This window comes from Eimeria acervulina, genomic scaffold (assembly GCF_000499425.1).
Source record: "Eimeria acervulina Houghton genomic scaffold, Eah_scaff588, whole genome shotgun sequence".
Classification (NCBI taxonomy): Eukaryota; Apicomplexa; class Conoidasida; order Eucoccidiorida; family Eimeriidae; genus Eimeria; species Eimeria acervulina.
In genome coordinates, this window is record NW_013547256.1 from 1 (window position 1) to 21,298 (window position 21,298).

General features: G+C 50.8%; 2 protein-coding genes across 2 annotated transcripts; one reads left to right on the plus strand and one right to left on the minus strand.

Moving 5' to 3' along the window:
• Positions 1–2,196: 2,196 nt before the first annotated feature.
• On the plus strand, positions 2,197–5,074 carry EAH_00043660 (hypothetical protein, conserved; the record flags this gene model as incomplete). The annotated part of the gene is made up of 5 exons (XM_013391691.1): positions 2,197–2,444; positions 2,682–3,159; positions 3,860–3,976; positions 4,203–4,282; positions 4,510–5,074. The coding sequence occupies 5 exons, from the start codon at positions 2,197–2,199 to the stop codon at positions 5,072–5,074; spliced, it is 1,488 nt and encodes a 495-aa protein (XP_013247145.1).
• Positions 5,075–8,223: 3,149 nt separating this feature from the next.
• Positions 8,224–21,298, minus strand: EAH_00043670 (hypothetical protein, conserved; the record flags this gene model as incomplete). Its single annotated transcript, XM_013391692.1, has 12 exons — positions 8,224–9,121; positions 10,317–11,181; positions 11,403–11,478; positions 11,652–11,812; positions 12,006–12,130; positions 12,605–13,753; positions 13,974–14,071; positions 14,342–14,617; positions 14,723–14,845; positions 15,036–16,489; positions 16,695–16,997; positions 17,606–21,298. Coding segments are annotated over 12 exons (9,221 nt in total), but the record flags the coding sequence as incomplete, so codon positions are not given.

Below are 21,298 nucleotides of genomic sequence, written 5' to 3' on the forward strand. Positions count from 1 at the left end.
TGCGCGGCAGCTATAGCCGCTGCTGCTGCTGCTGCTGCTGCATCTCTTTTAGACTCTCTCATAACGATACTGATGCATGCTAACAGCCCTACTTTTAGCAGCAGCAGCAGCAGCAGAAGCAGCAGAAGGAGCTGCAAGAGCTAAGGCATGAACAACGGCACTCAACGCAGCAGCAGCAGCAGCAGCAGCAGCAGCAGATTCCGCTGCAGCAGTATGAGGGGGGATGCCCCTTGAAGTAACTGCTGCCGCTTTCTTCTCAAACTGGGCTGCAAGGGCTAGCTGCAGAAGAGCAGCAGCGGCAGCAGCAGCAGCAGCAGCGGCAACAGGAGCAGCAACAACAGAATTTGACCGCACCAAGCAACATCATTGACGCCCATCAACAAGGGTTTAGGGTTTAGGGTTTAGGGTTTAGGGTTTCCCCGCTACTCTAATCGTATCTATTTGGCGGTAAGCCTCTTGCAGCAAAGCTGTGCCCCTTCAGCAGCAGCAGCAGCAGCAGAATTAACAACAGCAGCATTAACACCAGCAGCATTAACAGCAGCAGCATTCACGGGAGCAGCAGCAGCAGCAGCAGCATCATCATCAGCAGCAGCATCATCATCAGCAGCAGCAGCAGCATCAGCAGCAGCAGCAGCATCAGCAGCATCAGCAGCATCAGCAGCAGCAGCATCAGCAGCAGCAGCAGCATCAGCAGCAGCAGCAGCTGTTTGTGTGCATGCAGGGATGGATTGGCTGGCTTTGATTTTTTTGATTTTTTATTTTTTTGTTTGTTTGTTGGGCGATCTGCGCATTTTATATTTCTTCGAGCACCGAGATGACAGCGGACTCTCAGCCCAGGTACTACGAATTAGCTAGCTAGCTAGCTAGCTAGCTAGCCTTTATCTAGCTAGCCAGCTAGCCCTTTATCTAGCTAGCTAGCTAGCCAGCCCTTCTTATAGCTAGCTAACTAGCTAGCGCTCCATCTATATGGGTAGCTGCATCTACTAGCTAGCCACCTAGCTACCTATCCAGCTAGCTAGCTAGCTAGCTAGCTAGCTGGATCTTCTAGCTACCTACCCAGCTAGCTTGATGCATTTACTAGCTAGCTATCTGCATCTACTGGCTACCTATCCAGCTAGCTACTTATCCCTTTAGCTAGCTAGCTAGCTAGCTAAGTATGTTTGTTGTTTGCGGCGCAGGAAGCAGTAGCGAAAGCTGCGTTCTTGTTTGGCTTTGAGTTGGTTTGGCTGCTGCTGCTCGGCCTGCCTTTAGATGTTTATAATCTGCACTCACCCCTTGCAACACCCCCCAACACCGCAGGTACCCTAAACCCTAAACCCTAAACCCTAAACCCTAACACTAAACTCTAAACCCTAATCGAAAGCCATACGGATCAACACTAATCCTAGACAATAATAGTAAATAATAACAAACAATAATAGTAAACACTTTCAACAGACAGCAATAGTATGAAGAATCCCTCACCCTAAACCCTAAACCCTAAACCCTAAACCCTAACGGAGCAAATAACACGGGTTTCTTATCCTGGAGGAAGGATAAGGAAAGAGGAGGGTTTAGGGTCTCGGGTTTAGGATATAGGGTATAGGGTCTACGGTCTAGGGTCTGCGGTCTAGGGTCTACGGTTTAGGGTTTAGGGTTTAGGGTTTAGGGTTTGTTGCCTGTGTGTGTGTTTAGGGCTTGATATGCGGGTGTACTGGCGTTGTGTATTTTGGTTTGTGTTTTTATTTTTATTTTTTATATTTCCTTTTGCTGTATTTTACTACGAGTCCGATACAGACCCTCGTTTATCTAAAACCCTAAACCCTAAACCCTTTTTAGCTGCTCTCTCCTATACTGCGGGTTTCGTTATTGCTGCTGCTGCTGCTGTTGCTGTTTGCTTTCTTTTCTTCCGCTCCCTTAGCCTCACGCTAGATGAGGGCATTTGTGCACAAGTCGTACCCTCCAGTAAACCCTAAACCCTAAACCCTAAACCCTAGCGAACTCGAAACCCTAGTAACCCTAAACCCTCAAAACCCTAAACCCTAAACACCAACAGCCGAGGGTTTAGGGAGTAAGAAAACCGCAACTGTACGCCTTCTGCTCAGTTCAAACCCTCGCTAAACCCTTAAAAACCCTAAACCCTAGGAAAACCCTAAACCCTTAAAAACCGAAAACCCTAAACCCTCGCGTTGTTACTGCGCAGATCAACCGGACTGGATGCGGGTGTTTTGTGAGACGATCCTCAACTCCGACGGCAGCAGCAGCAGCAGCAGCAGCAGCAGCAGCAGTGCGGAGCAGCAAGTGCAGCTGCGAGCGAGCTTTTCAGTGTATTTGATGGCTGTCTTGTGTCTATTCGGAAGCATCTCATCGTCTTGCTTCGCCGGAGTAGGGCTGTATACTCTGCCTGCTGCTCTTCTCGCAAGCTTCAAACAAAACGCTAAACCACTCTCCTTGCCCGAGTTCCAGTGAGACCCGAGGGTTTAGGGTTTAGGGTTTAGGGTTTAGGGTTTAGGGTTTAGGGTTTAGGGTTTGGGGTTTAGGGTTTAGGACGGAGAGTGTTTTCTGTCTATTGTACAGACCCCTCGGCGAGGGCTTGTTTCCCGATGCACAGGGTTGAGGGTATAGGGTATAGGGTTTAGGGTTTAGGGTTTAGGGTTTAGGGTTTAGGGTTTAGGGTTTAGGGTTTGCTGTTGCGGTTGCAGTGAGCTGCGGCGTGAATTGGGTGCGAAGGCTCACAAGCTGCACGCAGTGGGTTCTTTGCTGCTGCAGCAGCAGCAGCAGCAGCTGCAGCAGCAGCAACAGCAGCAGGCACAAAAGGGGACGTCGTCAGCAGCAGGCAGCAGCAGCAGCAGCAGCAGCAGCAGCAAAGGAGGGGGCGGGAAGGTGGGTTGGGGTATCGGTCGTTACTGGCGTCAGCAGCAGCAGCAGCAGCAGCAGCAGCAGCAGCAACGTTGTTTTAAGTTGGCTGTACATGTACTGGAGACGGAGTACAGACAGCTGGTGAAGCAGCAGCAGCAGCAGCAGCATTTGCTGCGCCGCTGCATCTCTATCTCTTTCGGCTGTCTTGCTGCTCTCTTGTCTGCTCTTTGGCTTGCGCAAATCTTTTTCGTGTTTGTTCTGCCGCTGATTTTAAACAAAACCGCAAAAGAGGGTTTTACATTCATCGATGGGTTGCTGCAGGTACCCGCCACACTCTAATCCCTAGCTAGCTAGCTAGCTAGCTAGCTAGCTTCCCTGGCTAGCTAGCTAGCTGGTTAGCTACCTAGCTATATATCTAGCTAGCTGGCTAGCTAGCCTGCTGTCTACGTAGATAGCTGCCTAGCTAGCTAGTTAGCTAGGCAGCTACCCATCTCTCTACGTATATACCTAGCAAGCTAGCTGGCTAGCTAGCTAGCTAGCTAGCTAGCTAGCTCCGTTGTTTGCCTAGAAAGGGTATTCTTCGGTGGTGCGTAGCTACGTTAGACCTTTCCTTGTCTCCACCTCGCGATAATGCCTGCTGCTGCTGCTGCTGTTTGCTGCTGCTGCTGTTGTTTGTCGCTGCTGCTGCTGCTGCTGTGTTGTGCTGCAGTTTCTGGCGGGGCATCAGGCTGCGTTGGTTGGGCTGTTGATTTATTTTGTTTTGGTCTTATATTTTCTGCTTTGTGTTTTGAAGGGATGTTTTGCCGTCGGAATGAGGGTATAAACCCTAAACCCTAAACCCTAAACCCTAAACCCTAAACCCTTGGGCGCAAACCCTCAGTGCAGGTTCATCGTTGTGCGGATTGGAGTAGAGGGTTTTGAGTCCTTAGCACGCGGATGGTGTGGCCAGGGTTTAACGTTTAGGGTATAGGGTTTAGGGTTTAGGGTTTAGGGTTTAGGGTTTAGGGTTTGTGCGATGCAGTTGTTTTGTTGTTTCTCCATCCACCCCCTCAAGCGCGACGCCACGCGTTTAAACTCCCTTTTGTTTAATGTCGGCCTCATCTGCATTTCTTCTTGCGGGGCTGTCCTCTTCTCCTACGTAAGGGTTTAGGGTTTAGGGTTTAGGGTTTAGGGTTTAGGGTTTAGGGTTTAGAGTTTAGGGTTTAGGGTTTAAGGGCACGAGGCGCGTTGTCAATAAATTGTTTATTTCCCCTCGCCGAAATGTTTATTATTTATTTATTTATTTATTTATTTATTTATTTATTAATTATTTATTTATTTATTTATTTATTTATTTATTTATTTATTTGTTTGTTTGTTTTTAGAATTCCTTCAGCGAATACGCGCGGGGGACGGAGGCTGCGCTGTGCTTTGGCGTTGAGTTCAGACATCTGCGTTTTTTCGGGTAATTGCAGTGTACATACACCTCAACTTTTCGTTTTCTTTTTCTCTGTTTTGTCTCCGTTGCAGCGCTGACAACTTATCTATACGCTTTACGCTTTAGGGTTGAGGGTTTAGGGGCTAGGGTTTACGGGTTTGGGGTTTAAGGTTGATGGTATACGGACTAGGGTTTAGGGTTTAGGGTTGATGGTTTTAGGGTTTAGGGTTTAGGGTTTAGGGTTTGTGTTTCAGGCCTATCTTTCGGTGGCACATTTTTGAGTTTCTGCTGCTGGGGGCTTTTCTTTTAGCGTTTGTTTTTTCTCTTGTAAAGTGCTGCTGCTACAAGAAAAAGAAGCAGCAGCAAATGACTACAGTCTCACCCATACCTCCTCTGCTGCAGCGGCTGTTAGATAAAGCAGCAGCAGCTGGACCCAGCAGTGCTGCTGCTGCAGCAGGAGCGAATGCTGAGGGAGAACTGCTGCTGCAGCAGCAGCAAACTGGTGCTGCTGCTGAAGCAGCAGCAGCAGCAACAGCTTCCCCCAAGAACGCTTCCAAGGGTTTCTCGCGTATCTTCAGATACACGTCAAAGCAGCAGCAGCAGCAACAGCAACAGCAGATGCTGCAGCAGCAGCAACAGCAGCAGCTCTTGTTGCTGCAGCAGCAGCAGCAACAGCAGCAACATGAAAGCCCCTTCGCTCGACGCCGCGTTGAATTTGCAGAAGGCCCAGGGGCAGTTCGCCCAATTGAAAAAATAAAAGAGGAAACAAACTTCGAAACCACAAAAAAAAAGAAATGGGGGCTGGCGGCAGAAGGCTGAGGTGTATGTTCACCTCAGAGGTGTGCATACACCTCACAGGTGTATATACACCTCAGGGATGTACATACATTTCAGGTGTACACACACCTCAGATAGGCATACACCTCAGAGGTGCACACATTTCAGGTGTACATACACCTCAGCTGTATGTACATACACCTCAGATAGGCGTACACCTCAGGATCAGGAATGCATATACACCTCAGGGGTGCACATACACCTCAGAGGTGTGCATACAGTTCAGAGGTGTGCATACACCTGACGGGCCTTCTGCTTGCCCTTAGTTTTGATGTACGTTAAATACATTTTGGCCGGGGGTGCTGCTAGAGATGCAGCTCCCCTGAATAGAAATATATGTATATATATGTATATTTATTTATTTATTTTAGTTATTTAGATGTATATGCATATTTCCTAGTTGGCGCTGTTGCTACTATTGCTGGGTTGCTGTTGCTGCTGGGGTTGAAATGGCTGCTGCAGATACTATTATTGCTACTGCTGCTGCTGCGGAGTTTCTGTTATTGCTGCTGCTGCTGCTGGTGTAGTGCTGCTTCTGCTGCTGGTGTAGTGCTGCTTCTGTTGCTTTCATATTATATCTGCTGCTGCAGTTTAATTACTTCCTTTGAGGCTAAGGTATTCAGGTGTATGCACAGCTGTAGCAGCACTTGTGGGGTGGCTGTGGGTGTTTTTGTTGTTTGTCTCTTCTTATCGACGAATCGCTGTACGCCTTGGGGCTGTCTTTACTACTCACGTAATAGATAGCTAGCTAGCTAGCGGTGGATAGCTAGCTACATGAAGCTAGCCAGTATAGGGTGTCTGTTGCTTACGGTTTAAAGCTCAGGGTGCAAGGTTCAGACAGGGTTTAGGGTTTAGGGTGGAGTGCGAGGAGCGCTTCAAAAGCAAAGCAGACATACACCTAAATGCATATAATTAAAAAACAAAGTTATTTAGTGTTCTTTTCCTCTTTCTTTTTAGTTTATAACTGTCTTAGGACTATATATTATGTGCCGGTTCTCTTCTACGCTCAGGGGGCCCCACGATGCTCGGGGGCCCCTCATTGGGTATAAACCCTTCCTTACTTCTGATTGGTTTGTAGGGAAGATGAATCTTTTGTGCTTATTAATTAAATTATTTGAGAGTTTATTCTCTTTGAGTATTATTTAAAGAGAGAAATAAGGGTCTTTTTCACCTCCATGCTGCTTTATTTCTGTCTGCACAACACCAAAGGCAGTTTTTAATTCATCTTAGAAAGCAATTTGTTTTGGGTTTTTTTCTTTAAAGATTCTCCGTTATTCTGTGGGTTGATTTTTTGCTTTTAATTTACCTTTTTTGAGGGTTTATTTCATATATTCTTCTGCCTGCTTCCTTCTTCCTCTTTGAATAACCCTCTGTCGAGAGAGAAAAAGAAAAAGAAAAGAAGAAATGGAAATTACGCTGGAATTCGCAGGAGGCCTGGAGCAGTTGGTGAAAGGGGAAAAGAAAAGTATTACAGTTTCTTTCTCAGAGAAATCTGAAAGAATTCGTTTATTTCATGTTGTTTCATTTGTGGCGCATCATGTGATTTCTGCAAAACCGGAACTCTTCGCAACTGCCTATACACCCCAAGATGCTGAGGTGTATAGGCAGCTCGAGGAGGATCAACGAGTGGGTATTTCTGCGGAATCTTCGTCTATAAATGAGGAATTAAATGGAGGAAACGGCATTAAAAAGGTCTATTCTACTAAAGAACTCCTGCAAGGATGTATGACAGTGCGAGGAGGCGTTCTTTGTCTAATCAACGAAACAGACATCGAAGTTTTAAAGGGGCAGGAAACGGAAATAAAAGATAAAGATGTAATTACCTTTATTTCAACGCTTCATGGGGGTTAGTAGAGAAAACAAAGAGAAGAATTTCTTCTCTTCTTTTCTCCCTATATATATTACCTTCTGTTTTTTCTCGTGCCCGCTGCAACATTTCTTACTCCACTCTGTTGGTTTTCTTCTGCTACGGTATTTTTAATTTCTCTACAGCCGTTTTTGCCTCTTTTTTCTTTTTAATGTTTGTTCTTGAAGTAAAACTCAAATTTCAAACGAAACTTTTCTTGTCTGCCTAATTTTGTTTTCTCTGAAAAGAAAGAACCGTCGAAGGACTGCTCGCAACAAACCTCAGGGTTTAGGGTTTAGGGCTTAGGGTTTAGAGTGGGTGCTTGATGCCAGGAGCAGATGGTGCTGCTGGCTTTGCAGGCATAAATCTGCTGCTGCATGCAGCAGGAAACGAATAGAAAAGAAAAGAAAAGAAATGAAGTTAAGACATTGAGAGAATATTTTGTAAGGCAACGCAAGACCTTCTTCCTCCATTGCAGTGTAATACTGCGTCGAATTCTTGTTGCTGCAGCAGCGAAAGAATAAGTAAAAGAATTGCAATATAAATAAGCAAATAGATATACAGCAAAGTAATAAATAGGTATATTCAGTAGTCAAATAAATACGTATAAAAGAATGCAATAAATAGATATAAATAAATATTAAAAAGATAGAAATAATGCGTTTGCTACTTCAAAGCCTCTCACCTCCTTTTCGAGTTTTTGCTGCGGCCTTTTTTTTCTGCTTTCTGCATTTTTATTTTCTCCTTTTTTTCTTCCGTCTTCTTCTGTTTGAATAAAGACATAATACAAGACGTATAATATTAATTGCGTTTTAATATCTTTATAAACCAAATAATATATATAATTGTAATAATAAATATATATGAATATAAACAAACAATTAACTGGCAAGACACACCGCAAACGGAGCTGCAGATTCTCTTCTTCTCCTTTTGCTTCGACAGAGGGACAGCAGCGGCTGCAAAAGAGAAAATAAAATAAAATAAAAATAAAATAAATGACTATTTACAAATTGTTTATTATTCAGGTTTGCTCTGTTGTGCTGCTGCCTTTGTTTTTATTTCTGTCTCCTTCATATTCTTACCTTTGCGTTTTTTCTTGCTAATTTCTTTGATTTCTTCATTTGTGTTTCTTCTTTTTTCTTTTTCTTCTTCTTTCTTCTCTTTCTTCAGCATTTCCCTGAAGGATTGTATAATTGCTTTTCTTTTGGTGAAGATAATTTATTTTGTTTTATCTTAGTTTAGTTTACTTTGTTTTATTTTATTTTTTTATTTACATATTCTCTTACTTGTTTATTTCTTTCTTTTCTTCTTGCAACTCTAAATGCATTTCTTTCTGCGTTTGAATATTCTCTGAGAGCGCCTTCGTCTTTTCTTTTTCTGCATATTTCTCCTTCGGGTATTTGCTGTTTTTCTTTTTTAGTGTTTTTCCTTGGTGTTTTCTCTTCTTCGTTTTTTCTTTCTCTTCTTTGTCTTCTTTTCTGTTACTCTCTGTCTGTTGTATTTCTTCTGAAGCAGAATTTAATTCTTCTTCTTCTTCTCTTTGTGCTGCCTTTGGTTTGCTCTCAACTTCAGTGCCTTTCTCTTTCTCTGCTGTAGATTCTGCTGCTGCATGTCCCTCTACTGCAGCTTCTCCTGCTGCAGCTTCTTCTGGTTGAGCTCGCTCTGCTGCAGCTTCTGTTGCTGCAGCTTCTGCTGCTACATGTCCTTCTGCTGCAGCTTCTGCTACTTCTGCTCCCTCTACTGCAGCTTCTGCTGCCTCAGCTCCCTCTGCTGCTGCTGCTGCTGCTGCTGCTGCTTCAGCTCCCTCTGCTGGTGCTGCAGCTGCAGCTTCTGCTGCTGGAGCAGTTTTCTCTGCGCTTTCTTCTGGGGGTTGAGTTTCTGCTGTGGTGTTGCATTTCTCTTCACTTGCTGCAGCAGTTTCCGTGTGTGTCTGCTTCTTCGTTTGTTTCTCTCTTTTATCTTCTTCAATGTTTTCTTTATCTTGATTGTTTAATACTAACTCCTCTGCCTGAGGCTGCTGCAAAAGAGCTGTGCCGGTGAGACATCTTTTTCTCTGTTCTGCTTCCCTAAGCTTTTCCTTCTTCGTCTTTTGGCTGTCTTCTCTTCCCTCCGCCTTAGCAGCAGGCTTTTCAGATTGCTGCTGCTGCTGCAGAAACTTCAGCTTCTGTGCTCGCTTGGCTCTGAAGATATCAACAGAATTTGCAAAGTCGAAAGTTGTGTTTTTTCGGGGCTTTCCCTTGGAGAGTCTGTGGCATTTAAGAAGAAATTCTTCAAACTTTTCTCTTTCTTCTTCCGTTAAAGTCTGTTCATAACGAAGGCAGATATTCTTTTTCTCCTTATCCGCACAATAATATGTCGCCCACCTCAATGCAGCCCTTATCCAAGGGAACTTGCTCTGTTAAGACGAGTAAGGGGACCTCCGGCCTCTGAAATTCATACATTTATTAAATGTTTTGAAATAATAAATGAATATTTCGTTAATTCAATCATTTTTAACCCACCATCAACAAACTTGTTAGGCAGCAGAAACCTGTGCAAGTTCCTGAAATACCGAATATGTAATTCATTGCTTTTTCGTTGTTTTTTTGACTTTTTGAAGAACATACCATTAATTGCGTCTGTTAATCGCGTCCGTAGACACTCCGTCGCCAAACAAGTCGAAGAAAAAGCGAAATGGCCGCCCCATTTCAACTTTCTAACGCTTCTTGAATTTGCAGGGATATGGGTGGTAGGGGCATTCATTTTGTCTTTCTCGCTTCTATTCTGAAGAACTTTAACTCAAATAAAACAATTTATACAAAAAAGAAGGCGAAATTATCTCTAATTTACCTGAGATCGCGGGTTTGAATCCGCTGTTCATATCTGCGGTGTACAGGCACCTTGTGCGTTTCTTGATGTATTGTTGTTTTATTTGCTTTGCTACTTCGTTTACTTTTTCTATTTTTTTTCAGGGAATATTAAATTAAATGTTTATACAGCCACTCAAAAGCATGCATTATTCTCTCTTAACATTTATTTACACGCAGATAGCTATATACCTCTCTGGCAAGTAGAGCGCACAACTATTTGAATAATTAGTTACATATTAATTATTAGCGTTGTTATTATTAATCAAATTATTATTATTACTATTATTCACTTTTATATTAATTATTACGGGTTTTAGTAAACATAAGCTATTAATTAATATCGATTATTGCCTTAAGAATATTTTGCAAGGAGGCATATAATAAACAAAGACGAGCGCAAAGACAAACGCAAATAAACAAACAAAGACAAGCAAACAAAGACAAGCAAACAAAGACAGACGAATTTCAACACAGAAGGGAGCGCCAGAAGAAGGCGATGCCCTTAGAAATGAAAGTTTATAGAAACCCAATGGGCCCCTCTTCAATATTCCGTTTACTCAAACTAATGGCGGTAGGCAGCAGACTGATGCGGGACACCAGTATGCTGCTGCTGCTGCTGCTGCTGCTGCTGCTGCTGCTGTGTACTGCAGGTTGCGCTTCTATCCAAGGGTCTCCCCTTCCCTCCAGCATGCGTTTAATATTAGCTGTCTGGACGACATAGCGGGTGTCCCCAACAGTAAAAGCTGCTTCTGCTGCTGCTGCAGCTGCTGCAGCAGCAAGAGGTGCAGGCATAGCAGCAAGAGGCAATGCTGCAGCAGTAAGCGAGCAGCAAATTTCGTTTAGCTGTTCTTCTGCTGCCTTCGGCAGCCGTTTCCACCTGTCTTCATTGAAACCCCAACTCCTGCTGCTGCTGCTGCTGCTGTTGCTGCTGCTGCTGCTGTTGCTGCTGCAGCAGAACCACTGCACAGGGTTGCGGCAAGTGAATCCCTCTCCTCCAATCAGACGGACAAATTCTGCTGCTGCAGCAAAACCAACAGCGTTAATAATCAGAGCGCTTCCTCTAAGCTGCAGCTCTACCTCAAGCTGCTGCTTCGCTGCAGCAGGTTCTAGCTGGGCCCCCACACACCTAGCAGCAGCAGCAGCTGTTGCTGTTGCTGTATCTGCTGCTGCAGCATCGCCAGCAACAGGCGCAGCTGCTGAGGAGCTTTCAAGGGAGCAGGAGACAAACTCTAAACCCCTAAGTTTAAATGCTGCTGATAAAGGCTGTTTCAGCTTCGCTTCTGCTGCTGCTACTGCTGCTGCTGTTGCTGCTGCAGCATTGATGCTGAGAGACACCGACAGCTGCAGCCAACTGCATTCAGCAGCAAAAACTAAACTCCGCCAAAAAGACTCTGCAAACCACAAACCACAAACCCTAAACCCTAAACCCTAAACCCTAAACCCTAAACCCTAATCCCTGCTTCGCTTCCAGAAACCAACTGAAACCTTATATTCTAAACCCCCGAAACCCACTGTCCGGGGGCAAACCCTAAACCCTAAACCCTAAACCCAATGATAAAGAATCAGGATTGCTGCCTTCCTCAAGAAAAAGGGTTTAGGGTTTAGGGTTTACCTGAGATAATGGTGGGCTGAGGGGTTTGCTTGATTGCTTGGAAGTGCAGGCACTGCGCCAGGGGGACCGTCGGATCCTAATAGCCGCAAACCCTAAACCCTAAACCCTAAACCCTAAACCCTAAACCCTAAACCCTAGCCCCTCCCCACTCTTCCCTCTTGACGGTTGTAGCGCCGCCTGAATTGCGTTACTGGGCGTTTTGCACGCCCTCTAGGGTTTATATTTTAGGGTTTAGGGTTTAGGGTTTACTGCTGCTAATGCCTTTGCCTCCGTCTTTGTGAAGTTAGGAGTATTATTAATATCAGAGTTGAGCTGCAGCAAGCGAAATATTTCTGCTGCCATATTCAGCCGCACCTCCAGGGGGCCCCCCACCAACACCCGGCGCCACTCCCGCCCATCGGGGCCCTGATCTCACAAACCCTAAACCCTAAACCCTAAACCCTAAACCCTAAACCCTAAGCACTAAGGTCGAGGTCGTAAACAGTACGCTGCCGCTTTGAAGCCGCACAGCGCCGCTTTTTCTCAGCGCAGAACCCCACACCCCTAAACCCTAAACCCTAAACCCTAAACCCTAAGCCCTGCCTTTAGTTTTTCATTGATGACAGCAGAAAAAGCTCTTGTTCTCATTGTCAGTCTCCTGCGGTTTTCTCCCCGAGGCCCAATCAAACGGCCCCCCAAACAAAACGGGAAAAGAAACACAGAAGGAGGCAACCCGGTTATCGCTCCACCTGCATGCAAACCCTAAACCCTAAACCCTAAACCCTAAACCCTAAACCCTAACCCTGAACCCTGGACCCTACGCGCAAATCCCTCAACCCTAAACACTAAGCCCTAAACCCTGAACCCTGAACCCTAGGCGCTGATCCCTCAATGCCTCAATCTCTAAAGCCTAAACTCTAAACCCTAAACCCTAAACCCCACTAATCTCTACTAAACCCTCGTTAAGAGCTCCGAGTGCTACTTGCTAACGTTGAGTATCGCAGCTTCCAAACCCTAAACCCTAAACCCTAGCCTGTGCACTCCGTAGATCCCCGGTAGGAGCTGATTTAGGGTTTAGGGTTTAGGGTTTAGGGTTACCTGTGGGGCATGAGGCCTCAAGTATTTGCTTGTAGAGGTTTACAGCCTGGCGTTCATGCATACACCCGAAGGATGAACAAAGCTTCTCTTTTCTGCTGCAGGCAAACCCTAAACAAACCGCTAACCCTAAGCGCTGCAAACCCTTTCCTTGCTGCTTCCTATGAGCCCCCAAACCCTCAACGTCTTCACCAGACACCTCCGAAACGGCATTCCCCCTGCTGCTGCTGCTGCTGCTGTTGCTGCTGCTGTCAGTGTTGCTGCTGCTGCTGCTGTTGTTGCTGCTGTTGTTGCTGCTGTTGCTGCTGCTGCTGCTGGTCTTGTTCCCTCCCGGCACCTCGCAGCCTTCAACAGGATCCTCGCTGCTGGACACAGAAGACGGGGTTGCATCTGCTGCTGCTGCTGCTGCTGCTGCTGGTGCTGCAGCAGCAGCAGTGCCTGAAGCTATTAGCCCCTTCCACGGGCATCTGGGGGCTCCAAAAGCCTCTGCATCAAGCAGCAAAATGCTGTTGTCTCTCCTTAATGAAGCATAGTGCTGCTGCTGCTGTTGCTGTTGCTGCTGCTGTTGCTGCTGTTCCTGCAGCTGCAGCAGCAACTCCAAGACAGAAGCTGAGAGCCCTCCCCCCGGAGGCAGCAGCAGCCACATATCCTGCACATCAGCAGGCGGTTGTGCTGCAGCAACACCAAACTCTTCGTCTTCTTGTTCTTTGTCTTTTGTTTCAACGCTGCAGCAATCATGCAGCTGCAGCAGCGGATCGGATCCCTCTGCCTGTACACCTGAAAGTGCAGCCAAAGGCAGTCGCCCCACAACCCCACATGACTCTGCTGCTGCTGCTGCTGCTGCTGCTGCTGCTCCAGGATGAGGAGACAGAGAAGCTACAGCGGAGTTCTTAAAGGCCTCAGTCAGCAGCGGAAAGGAAAGAGAAGGTAAAGGTATAGCAGCAGCAGCAGGTGCAGCAGCAGCTGCTGCTGTTGCTTCTGCTGCTGCAGTTGCTGCTGCTGTCGGAACGTCCGTAGCAACTTGACCCCACATCTGCTGCTGCTGCTGCTGCTGCTGCTCTTCGTGCTGCTGCAGCAGCAGCAGGTTGGCTTCGTGTAGGGCCTGGGCTGAGAGAGCAGCAGCAGCCTGCCAAGGGAGAGGTCTGCGGTGTATAGACACTGCAGCAGCAAACTGCAGCAGCACTAATTGAAGTGTCTCCTCAGCAGGCAATCGAAGGCTGTCCAAACAAACCAAACGGGGAGCAGCAAAACCACCCAACAACCGCCCCTTATAATACCTGCACATACACCCCAAACCCTAAACCCTAAACCCTAAACCCTAATGGGTAGAGCACAACAGCACGAGAAGCAGCAGAGACACCGCAAAAAAAGCAACAACAGCCTACAGGTTGTCAGAAGCAGAGAAAGCAAGCTGAAGGGTTTAGGGTTTAGGGTTTGGCGTCAGGGGGCTACTAGCATTAGCAGTTTAGGGTTTAGGGTTTAGGGTTTAGGGTTTACTTTGCTGCTGCTCGCAGCTCGCCGCCCGCAGGGGTTTGCAAAAATCGCAGCAGAGAAAAACCCCAACGCAATTCGGGAGGCACAAACTCCCACGGAAACTGCGCATACACCCCAAAACCCTAAACCCTAAACCCTAAACCCTAAACCCTAAACCCTAAACCCTAAACCCTAACGTAAACCCTAAACCCGAGCCTTGCTCCGAGGGCATTAGGCGTTGCATGCACAAGCCCTAAACCCTTAAATCTAAGCACCACATACTAAACTGTAAGCCCTAAACCCTAAACTCTAACCCCCAAAACCCTAAACACTAAACCCTAAACCCTAAACCCTAAACCCGGAGTACTATCTTCAGGGTCTACGCTACGCACCACCTTGGGCTCTGCTGCTGCAGGGTCAGCAGCAACAGCAGCCGAATCTCCTTTAGCAGCAGCAGCTGCTGCTGCAGCTGCCGCTGCCTCCAGCGAGCGGGAGGTCCACCCCAAGAGCACCAGCTGCTGCTGTTGCTGTTGCTGCTGCTGCTGCTGCTGCTGCTGCTGCTGCTGCTGCTGCTGGTCCCTCCAAACTGCAGCAACAGCAGCAGCTGCTTCTGCTGCTGCTGCTACCTGCATCAGCATCCGCTGTGTCGGCTTGGGCCCCACACAGATCTGAAGGCAAAGCAGCGCAGCAGCAAACGCAATTTGCTCCCTCTGCTGCAGCAACAAATGCAATTTGCTGCCTCTACTGCAGCAGCAACTGCGGTGTCTGTTTACCTGCCTATACACCGCAGAAGGGGCAGCTCGGCGCAGCAGACGCCGCAATTCAAATAATAAAAAAAGCAGAGAAGGACGAGGCCCCACAACCTCTACCTGAGGCTCCGACCCGCACAGCCGAATCTGCAGCAGCAGCAGCAGCAGCAACAGCAGCAACAGCAGAAGCGAGAAGCAGTCAGGCGGTAGGAGGAGAAGAAAGAAAGACAAAACGCATGATGTATACACCTTCAGTTTACACTTTAGGGTTTGGGGTTTTCAGTTTAGGGTTTAGGGTTTAGGGTTTTCAGTTTAGGGTTTAGGGTTTAGGGTTTACTGCTAAGTAGCAGCCTTCTGTGCCTTCTTTCCTCAAAATGCTGCGGAGTTCCATTCGCAGCAGCAACTGCAGCACAGGCAACGCCTCATTAGACCACCAGACACCTTCTTGCTGCTGCTGCTGCTGCTGCTGCTGCTGCTGCTGCGTGTGTGCAGCATCGTGTTGTATGAACATTCTTGCTGCCTCCATGGCTTCCTTTACTGCAGCAGTTTCTGTTGCTGTAAAAACATTGTACAGGGGGCCCCCAGGAGATATCAGCTGTCTCCTCAGCATATCCACACTAGCAGCAGCAGCAGCAGCAGCAGCTGCTGCTGCTGCTGCTGCTGCTGCAGTGTCGCGTTGCTGTTGCTGCTGCTGCTGCTCACACCCAGGCAGCAGCGCGAAATAAATATCCCACGGACGCTTGGGAGGCCGAAGCAAAACGGGGGGCTCTCTTGTTGCTGCTGCTGCTGCTGCTGGTGCTGCTGCTGCTGCAGCTGCGCCCGCAGCAGCAGGGCTGCTCGCGTTTGGCTGCTGTGCAGTAGGAGTCCAAAGAGGTAGCAGGGAGACAGAAGAAGAAGACGAAGAAATAATATGCATAAATTTGTTGTGCTCTTGAGGCATCCAGGCGATGCAGATGGGCGTAGCAGCAGCAGCAGCAGCTGCTGCTGCTGCTGCAGCGAACAGAGGCAGGAACTTCTCTATTAAATACGCAGCAGCAGAGGCGCTCTCCAGGCCCAGGGGATAACAACGCACTGCTACAGCTCCTGCTGCTGTTGCTGCTGCTGCTGCTGTTGCTGCTGCTGCTGCTGTTGCTGCTGCTGCCGCTTCTGCTGCTGCAGCTGCTGCTTCGGCTCCTGCTGCTGCTGCGTCCGCTTCTGCTGCTGCAGCTGCTGCTTCCGCTAATGCTGTTGCTGCTTCTGCTCCTGCTCCTGCTGCTGCTGCTGCTTCTTTTGCTGCTGTTGCTGCTGCTGCTTCTGCAGCTGCTACTGCTTCTATTCCTGCTGCTCCTGTTGCTCCTGTTGCTGCTCCTGCAGTTTCCGCTGCTGCAGCGGCTGCAGCGGTTGCTGCAGTTTCTGCTACTTCTGCTTCTGCTTCTGCTGCTTCTGCGGCTGCTGCTGCTGCTGCTGCTGCTGCTGCTGCTGTTGGGTTGAGTGTTTCCTCATGGGCTGTATAAAACAGCAGATCTTCTGGCGGTGGTGCTGCAGCAGCAAGGACAGGGAATAGACAAAAAGAAGAAGCAGAGAGACCCCGCAGCATAAGCCGAGACTCACCTGCAGCAGCAGCACCTGCTGCTGCTGCTGCTGTATCTCTTGCTGCACCAGCTGCTGCAGCATCTGCCGCTGCTACTGCTGATGCATCCCCTGCTGAAGCAGCTGCTGCATTATCTGCTGCTGCTGCTGCATCTGCTGCTGCTGCTGCTGCTGAGTGTCCGTTAGAAGTCGAAGAGGGGAATGAGACGCACAGGCGGCGGGCTAAAACAAACAACACCGCAAACCCTAAACCCTAAACCCTAAACCCTAAACCCTAAACTCTGGCGACCCAACCCCAAACCCTAACCTCTCCAGCCCTTTCAAACCCAAACCCCTCAAACCTAAACCCTAAAGCCTCTATTCCCTAAACCGCTCAACAGCCTAAACCCTAAACCCTAAACCCTAAACCCTAAACCCTAAGCCCTACGGTGTCTCAGGGCCGCCGGCATTTTCGTCTGTCTCTGCTCAGTGCTGCGAAGGTGAAGAGGCAGCTGCAGCGAAGCAGCAGCAGAAGGTTTGCCTTTTGCTGGGCTGTCTCCTGTTTCTGCTGCTGCAGCAGCAGCTGCTGCTGCTGCGGCTGTTTCTGCTGAGCCGCCATCTCTGAGAGATGAGCCCCATGCCGCTGCTGCTGCTGCTGCTGCAGCAGAAGAAAGCGGGTGCAGCAGCAACATCGAACTCCCCTCTGGGTTCTCTAACACGCGATAAGGGGCGCTCAGAGGTAGAATAGCATCTGCAGCAGCAGCAGCAGCAGCAGCAGCAACAGCAGCAGCAGCAGCAGCACAGCATTGAAAACCATGAGAGACGACGCCAGCATAAGCGGTAACAGCAGCAGCAAAAAGTGCAGCAGCAACAGTTGAAACAGCACCACCAGCAGCAGCAACACCAGCAAAAACAGCAGCAGCAGCAGCAACAACTGCAACAGCAGCATCGACAGCAGCAACAATTGCACCAGCAACAGCAGCAGCAACAGCAACAGCAGCAGCAGCAGCAACAGCAGCAGCAAAGTTGCGGGCTTACATGCATCTTCTGGGGAGCGGAAGGAGACTCGAAAAACCCCTGGACGAACCCGATGAAGAGCAGCAGCAGCAGCAGCAGCAGCAAACCCCGCAGCAGAAGACAGAGAGGCCGATACTGCTGCCGCAGATACTGCAGCAGCAACAACAGCAGCAGCAGCGACACACCATAGGATCTCAGCACAGGCGATGCTACATGCAGGAACAGCAACAGCAACAGCAGCACTCCAGAAGCAGCTGCAACTGCAGCAGAACCAGCAGCAAAGCATGCAGCAACAGCAATCGCAAAAGCAGCAGCAGCAGCAGCAGCAGCAGATGCAATTACCATCTGCATGCGAAGGCAACACGATGATAAAATTCTCGGTCTCCCCCTTGAACGAACCAGACCCCAAAAACCTAAACCAGGTGCTGCTGCTGCTGCTGCTGCTGCTGCTGCTGCTGCTGCTGCTCCTGGTGGTAGTACTGCCCTCTGCTGTTCCTTCGGGCTCTTGCTGCTGCAGTTTTTCCTGCTGCTGCTGTTGCTGCAGCTGTTGCTGCTGCTGTTGGTCTTCTTGCTGCTGCTGCTGCTGCTGTCTAATGCTGCGCGGACGAGAGACCCTCCTACGGGGCGGATGCTCAGCAGCAACTGCTGCAGCAGCAGCAGCAGGCAGCAGCCCTGGCTGCCGCTCTGCTGCTGCAGTTGCCTCGGGACGCTCAGTGGGCTCCCTTTCTTGCTGCTGCTGCACCTCTTGCTGCTTGTGCTTCTGCTGCTGCTGCGGAAGAGGGCCCCGGACTCGGCGACGTGCTAAGGCGCGGCTGCCAGGGGAAAACGTTGCAGGAGCTGCTGCTGCTGCTGCTGCTGCTGCTTGTTCATTCCAGCCCGTTGTCTCTTCATGAAGAGCTCGCTGGTGCTGTTGTTGTTGCTGCTGCTGCTGCTGGTAATGCTTCCCCTCGTGCAGCTGCTCCTGCTGCTGCGGTTGCTGCTGCTGCTGATCCTGCTGCTGCTGCTGGTGTTGTTGTTGTTGAAGCGTGTGCTGCTGCTGCTCCTCATGGTGCTTCTCCTGAATCTGTTGCTGCTGCTGCTCCTTCTGTTGCTGCTCCTGCACGTGCTGCTCCCCAAGCTGCTGTTGTTGGTGCTGCTGCTCCTTCTGCTGCTGCTGCTGCTCCTTCTGCTGCTGCTGCTGCAGCAGCTTGGGGTCTCCCTTAAGCTGCGCAAAGACTCCGCTTACACGCCTGGGGCGGCGAAGGTGGTGAGGCTCTCCCTGCTGGTGTTGCTGCTGCTGCTGCTGTTGCTGTTGCTGCTGCTGTTGCTGCTGCTGCTGCTCCTGCCCTTCGCCCGGTCCCCAGCGGAGGCGACTCCAGAGGCTTGCGAAAACTCCCCTCACGCTTGGGGCAGTCCCTTGCTGCTGCGGTTGCTGCTGTTGCTGCTGCTGCTGCTGCTGCTGCTGCTGCACGTGCTCGTGTTGCTGTTGCTGCTGCTGCATCGTTTTTTGTTGCTGCTCCTCCTCCCGCAGGAGAAGCTGCTGCTGCTGCTGCTGCTCCGTTTGTTGCTGCTGTTGCTCCGCTTGGTGCTGCTGCTGCTGCTCCATTTGCTGTTGCTGCTGCTGTTCCGCTTGTTGTTGCTGGTGCTGCTCCTCCGCTTGCTCTTGCAGCAGCTGCTGCTGGCTGACGGCAGCAGTGGTGCTACCCCTGCTACCTACCCTCAGGCGCGGCACTCTAGAGGCTGAGGGGAGCCTCAACACCCCCAACATAGGGGCCCCCAAGGGCTCCTGGGGGCCCCCCTCTAAGGGTCTCGTAGGGGGGCCCCCCTGAATATCGTCAGCTGCACTGTGAATACCGCTGCTGTCGCTGGAGTCTTCGAAGGGGGGGGGGCCCCTCCCTCTTTGTTTTGATTTACGGCTCTGCATGCGCTCGGGGGGCCCCCCAACAGCAGCAACATCTGCACTCGGGGGGCCCCCCTGGTACCCTACTTCACGGGCTTCCAGGGGGCCCCCTGCAGCGGGGGCCCGCTCCTTTGATGTCAGGGGCCTCTCTTGGGGGGCCCCCTTGAAGGTTTTCTCTGTTTGTCCTTGCTGTTCGCTCAGGTGGGGCGTAGCAGCAGCAGCAGCAGCTGCTGCTGCTGCTGCAGCAGCAGCTGCTGCTGCTGCTGCTTCTTCCAAAGGAGGGGCCCCCAGTACACCTTCAGACCCGGAGGCCCCCTCACTATCTCCAGACCCCAACAACCTTTGCTGCTCAGGGGCCCCCTCATGGGGGGCCCCTGCAAGGGGGGCCCCCCCTGGAGCAATGTAAGGCGTTGTTAGCTCCTTTTCATCGTCTGCTGCCTCAACAACATCCTCCCAGTGGGGGCCCCCCTGGGGCCCCTGAGGGCCCCCTATTGGAGGCACCTGGGGCCCCCCCTGGGGCCCCTGGGGGCCCCCTCTTGGAGGTACCTCGGGGGCCCCCTGGGGCCCCACAAGGGGCCCCCTGGAGGGTGTTGTTGAGGTTAACACTGGATCGAAGGCAGTCGAACCCACAGCAAACGCTTGAGGGGCCCCCGGGGGCCCCAAGACCTCAGGAGTACGGGGGGCCCCCGAAGCCCCCAGAGCCTGTAGGGGTACAGGAGGTTGGGGGGCCCCCTGTGTCGCCTCAAACTCTGAGGCTCCCAGCGCTTCAGGGGCCCCAGAGACCTCCATCGTTTCCTTGTTGCTGCTGTTGCTGCTGCTGCTGCCGTTGCTGTTGGGTTGAGGGGAGAGAGGGGGCCCCTGAGGACCCCTGGTTTGATATATTTGCTGCTGCGGGTCTGAAGCCTCTGCAGCAGCAGCATTTAGAGAAGGAACGAAACCACCAGATAACGACAAATGAGGGCTGCGGTGCAGGGGGCCCCCCTCATGTTGGGGGCCCCCCACAGGCTGGGGGGCCTCTTCAGGCTGGGGGGCCCCCTCAGAATGGGGGGCCCCCTCAGGATGGGGGCCCCCCTCAGGATGGGGGGCCCCCTCAGGATGGGGGGCCCCCTCAGGCTGGGGGGCCCCTTGGGGTTGGGGGGCCCCCATATGGTGGGGGCCCTCCTCTGTATGAGGGGCCCCCTGGGGTTGGGGGGCCCCCTGGAGTTGAGGGGCCCCCTGGAGGTTAGAAGAGGGGGCCCTAAGATGTGAAGTTTCTATTAGATTTATTGTTGAGGAGGAGGGGGGGCCCCCTAAAGGAAGAGATGATACAGAGGTGCTGCTGTGCAGAGCAGAAGATAGAAGGGGGGGCCCCTCAGTTTGTATAGGGAGGCCCCCTTCATCTAAGGGGGCCCCCTCCTCTTGTTCAGGAGGGCCCCCCTTCTCTTGTAGAGGGCCCCCCCCCTCGCTGCTGCTGCTGCTGCTGCTGCTGCTTCCAGGGGGCCCCTGTTGTGTACTATGAACTTTTCTGTTAGGAAGAAGAAGAGGGGCCCCCAACAACCCCCTGGGGGGGCCCTCACTTCTGCCGTACAACAGGGGCCCCCACCCTCTACCTGAAGGAGATTCAGAACAAGGGGGGCCCCCTAAATTGCTTGGGGGCCCTTCATTTAAACCTTGAGGCTCCAGTGCAGCAGCAGCAGCAGAAGGGGGGCCCCCTTGTACTATGCACGCATCAATTAAAGCTGCAGCGCGAGGCCCCCCTGAACCTGCTGCTGGGGCCCCCCCCAAACCTGCTGCTGGGGGGCCCCGTGAACCTGCTGCTGCTGGGGGGGGCCCTGGAGTTGCTGCAGGGGGCCCCCCTGAACCTGCTGCTGGGGGCCCTTCCGAACCTGCTGCTGGGGGCCGCTCTGAAGCTGCTGCTGCTGCTGCTGCTGCTGCTGGGGGCCGCTCTGAAGCTGCAGCTGCCGAGGGCCCTTCTGAACCTGCTGCTGCTGGGGGCCTCTCTGAAGCTGCTGCTGCTGCTGGGGGCCCTTCTGAACCTGCTGTCGAGGGCCCCTCTGAAGCTGCTGCTGCTGGGGGCCTCTCTGAAGCTGCTGCTGCTGGGGGCCCCTCTGAAGCTGCTGCTGCTGGGGGCCTCTCTGAAGCTGCTGCTGCTGCTGGGGGCCTCTCTGAAGCTGCTG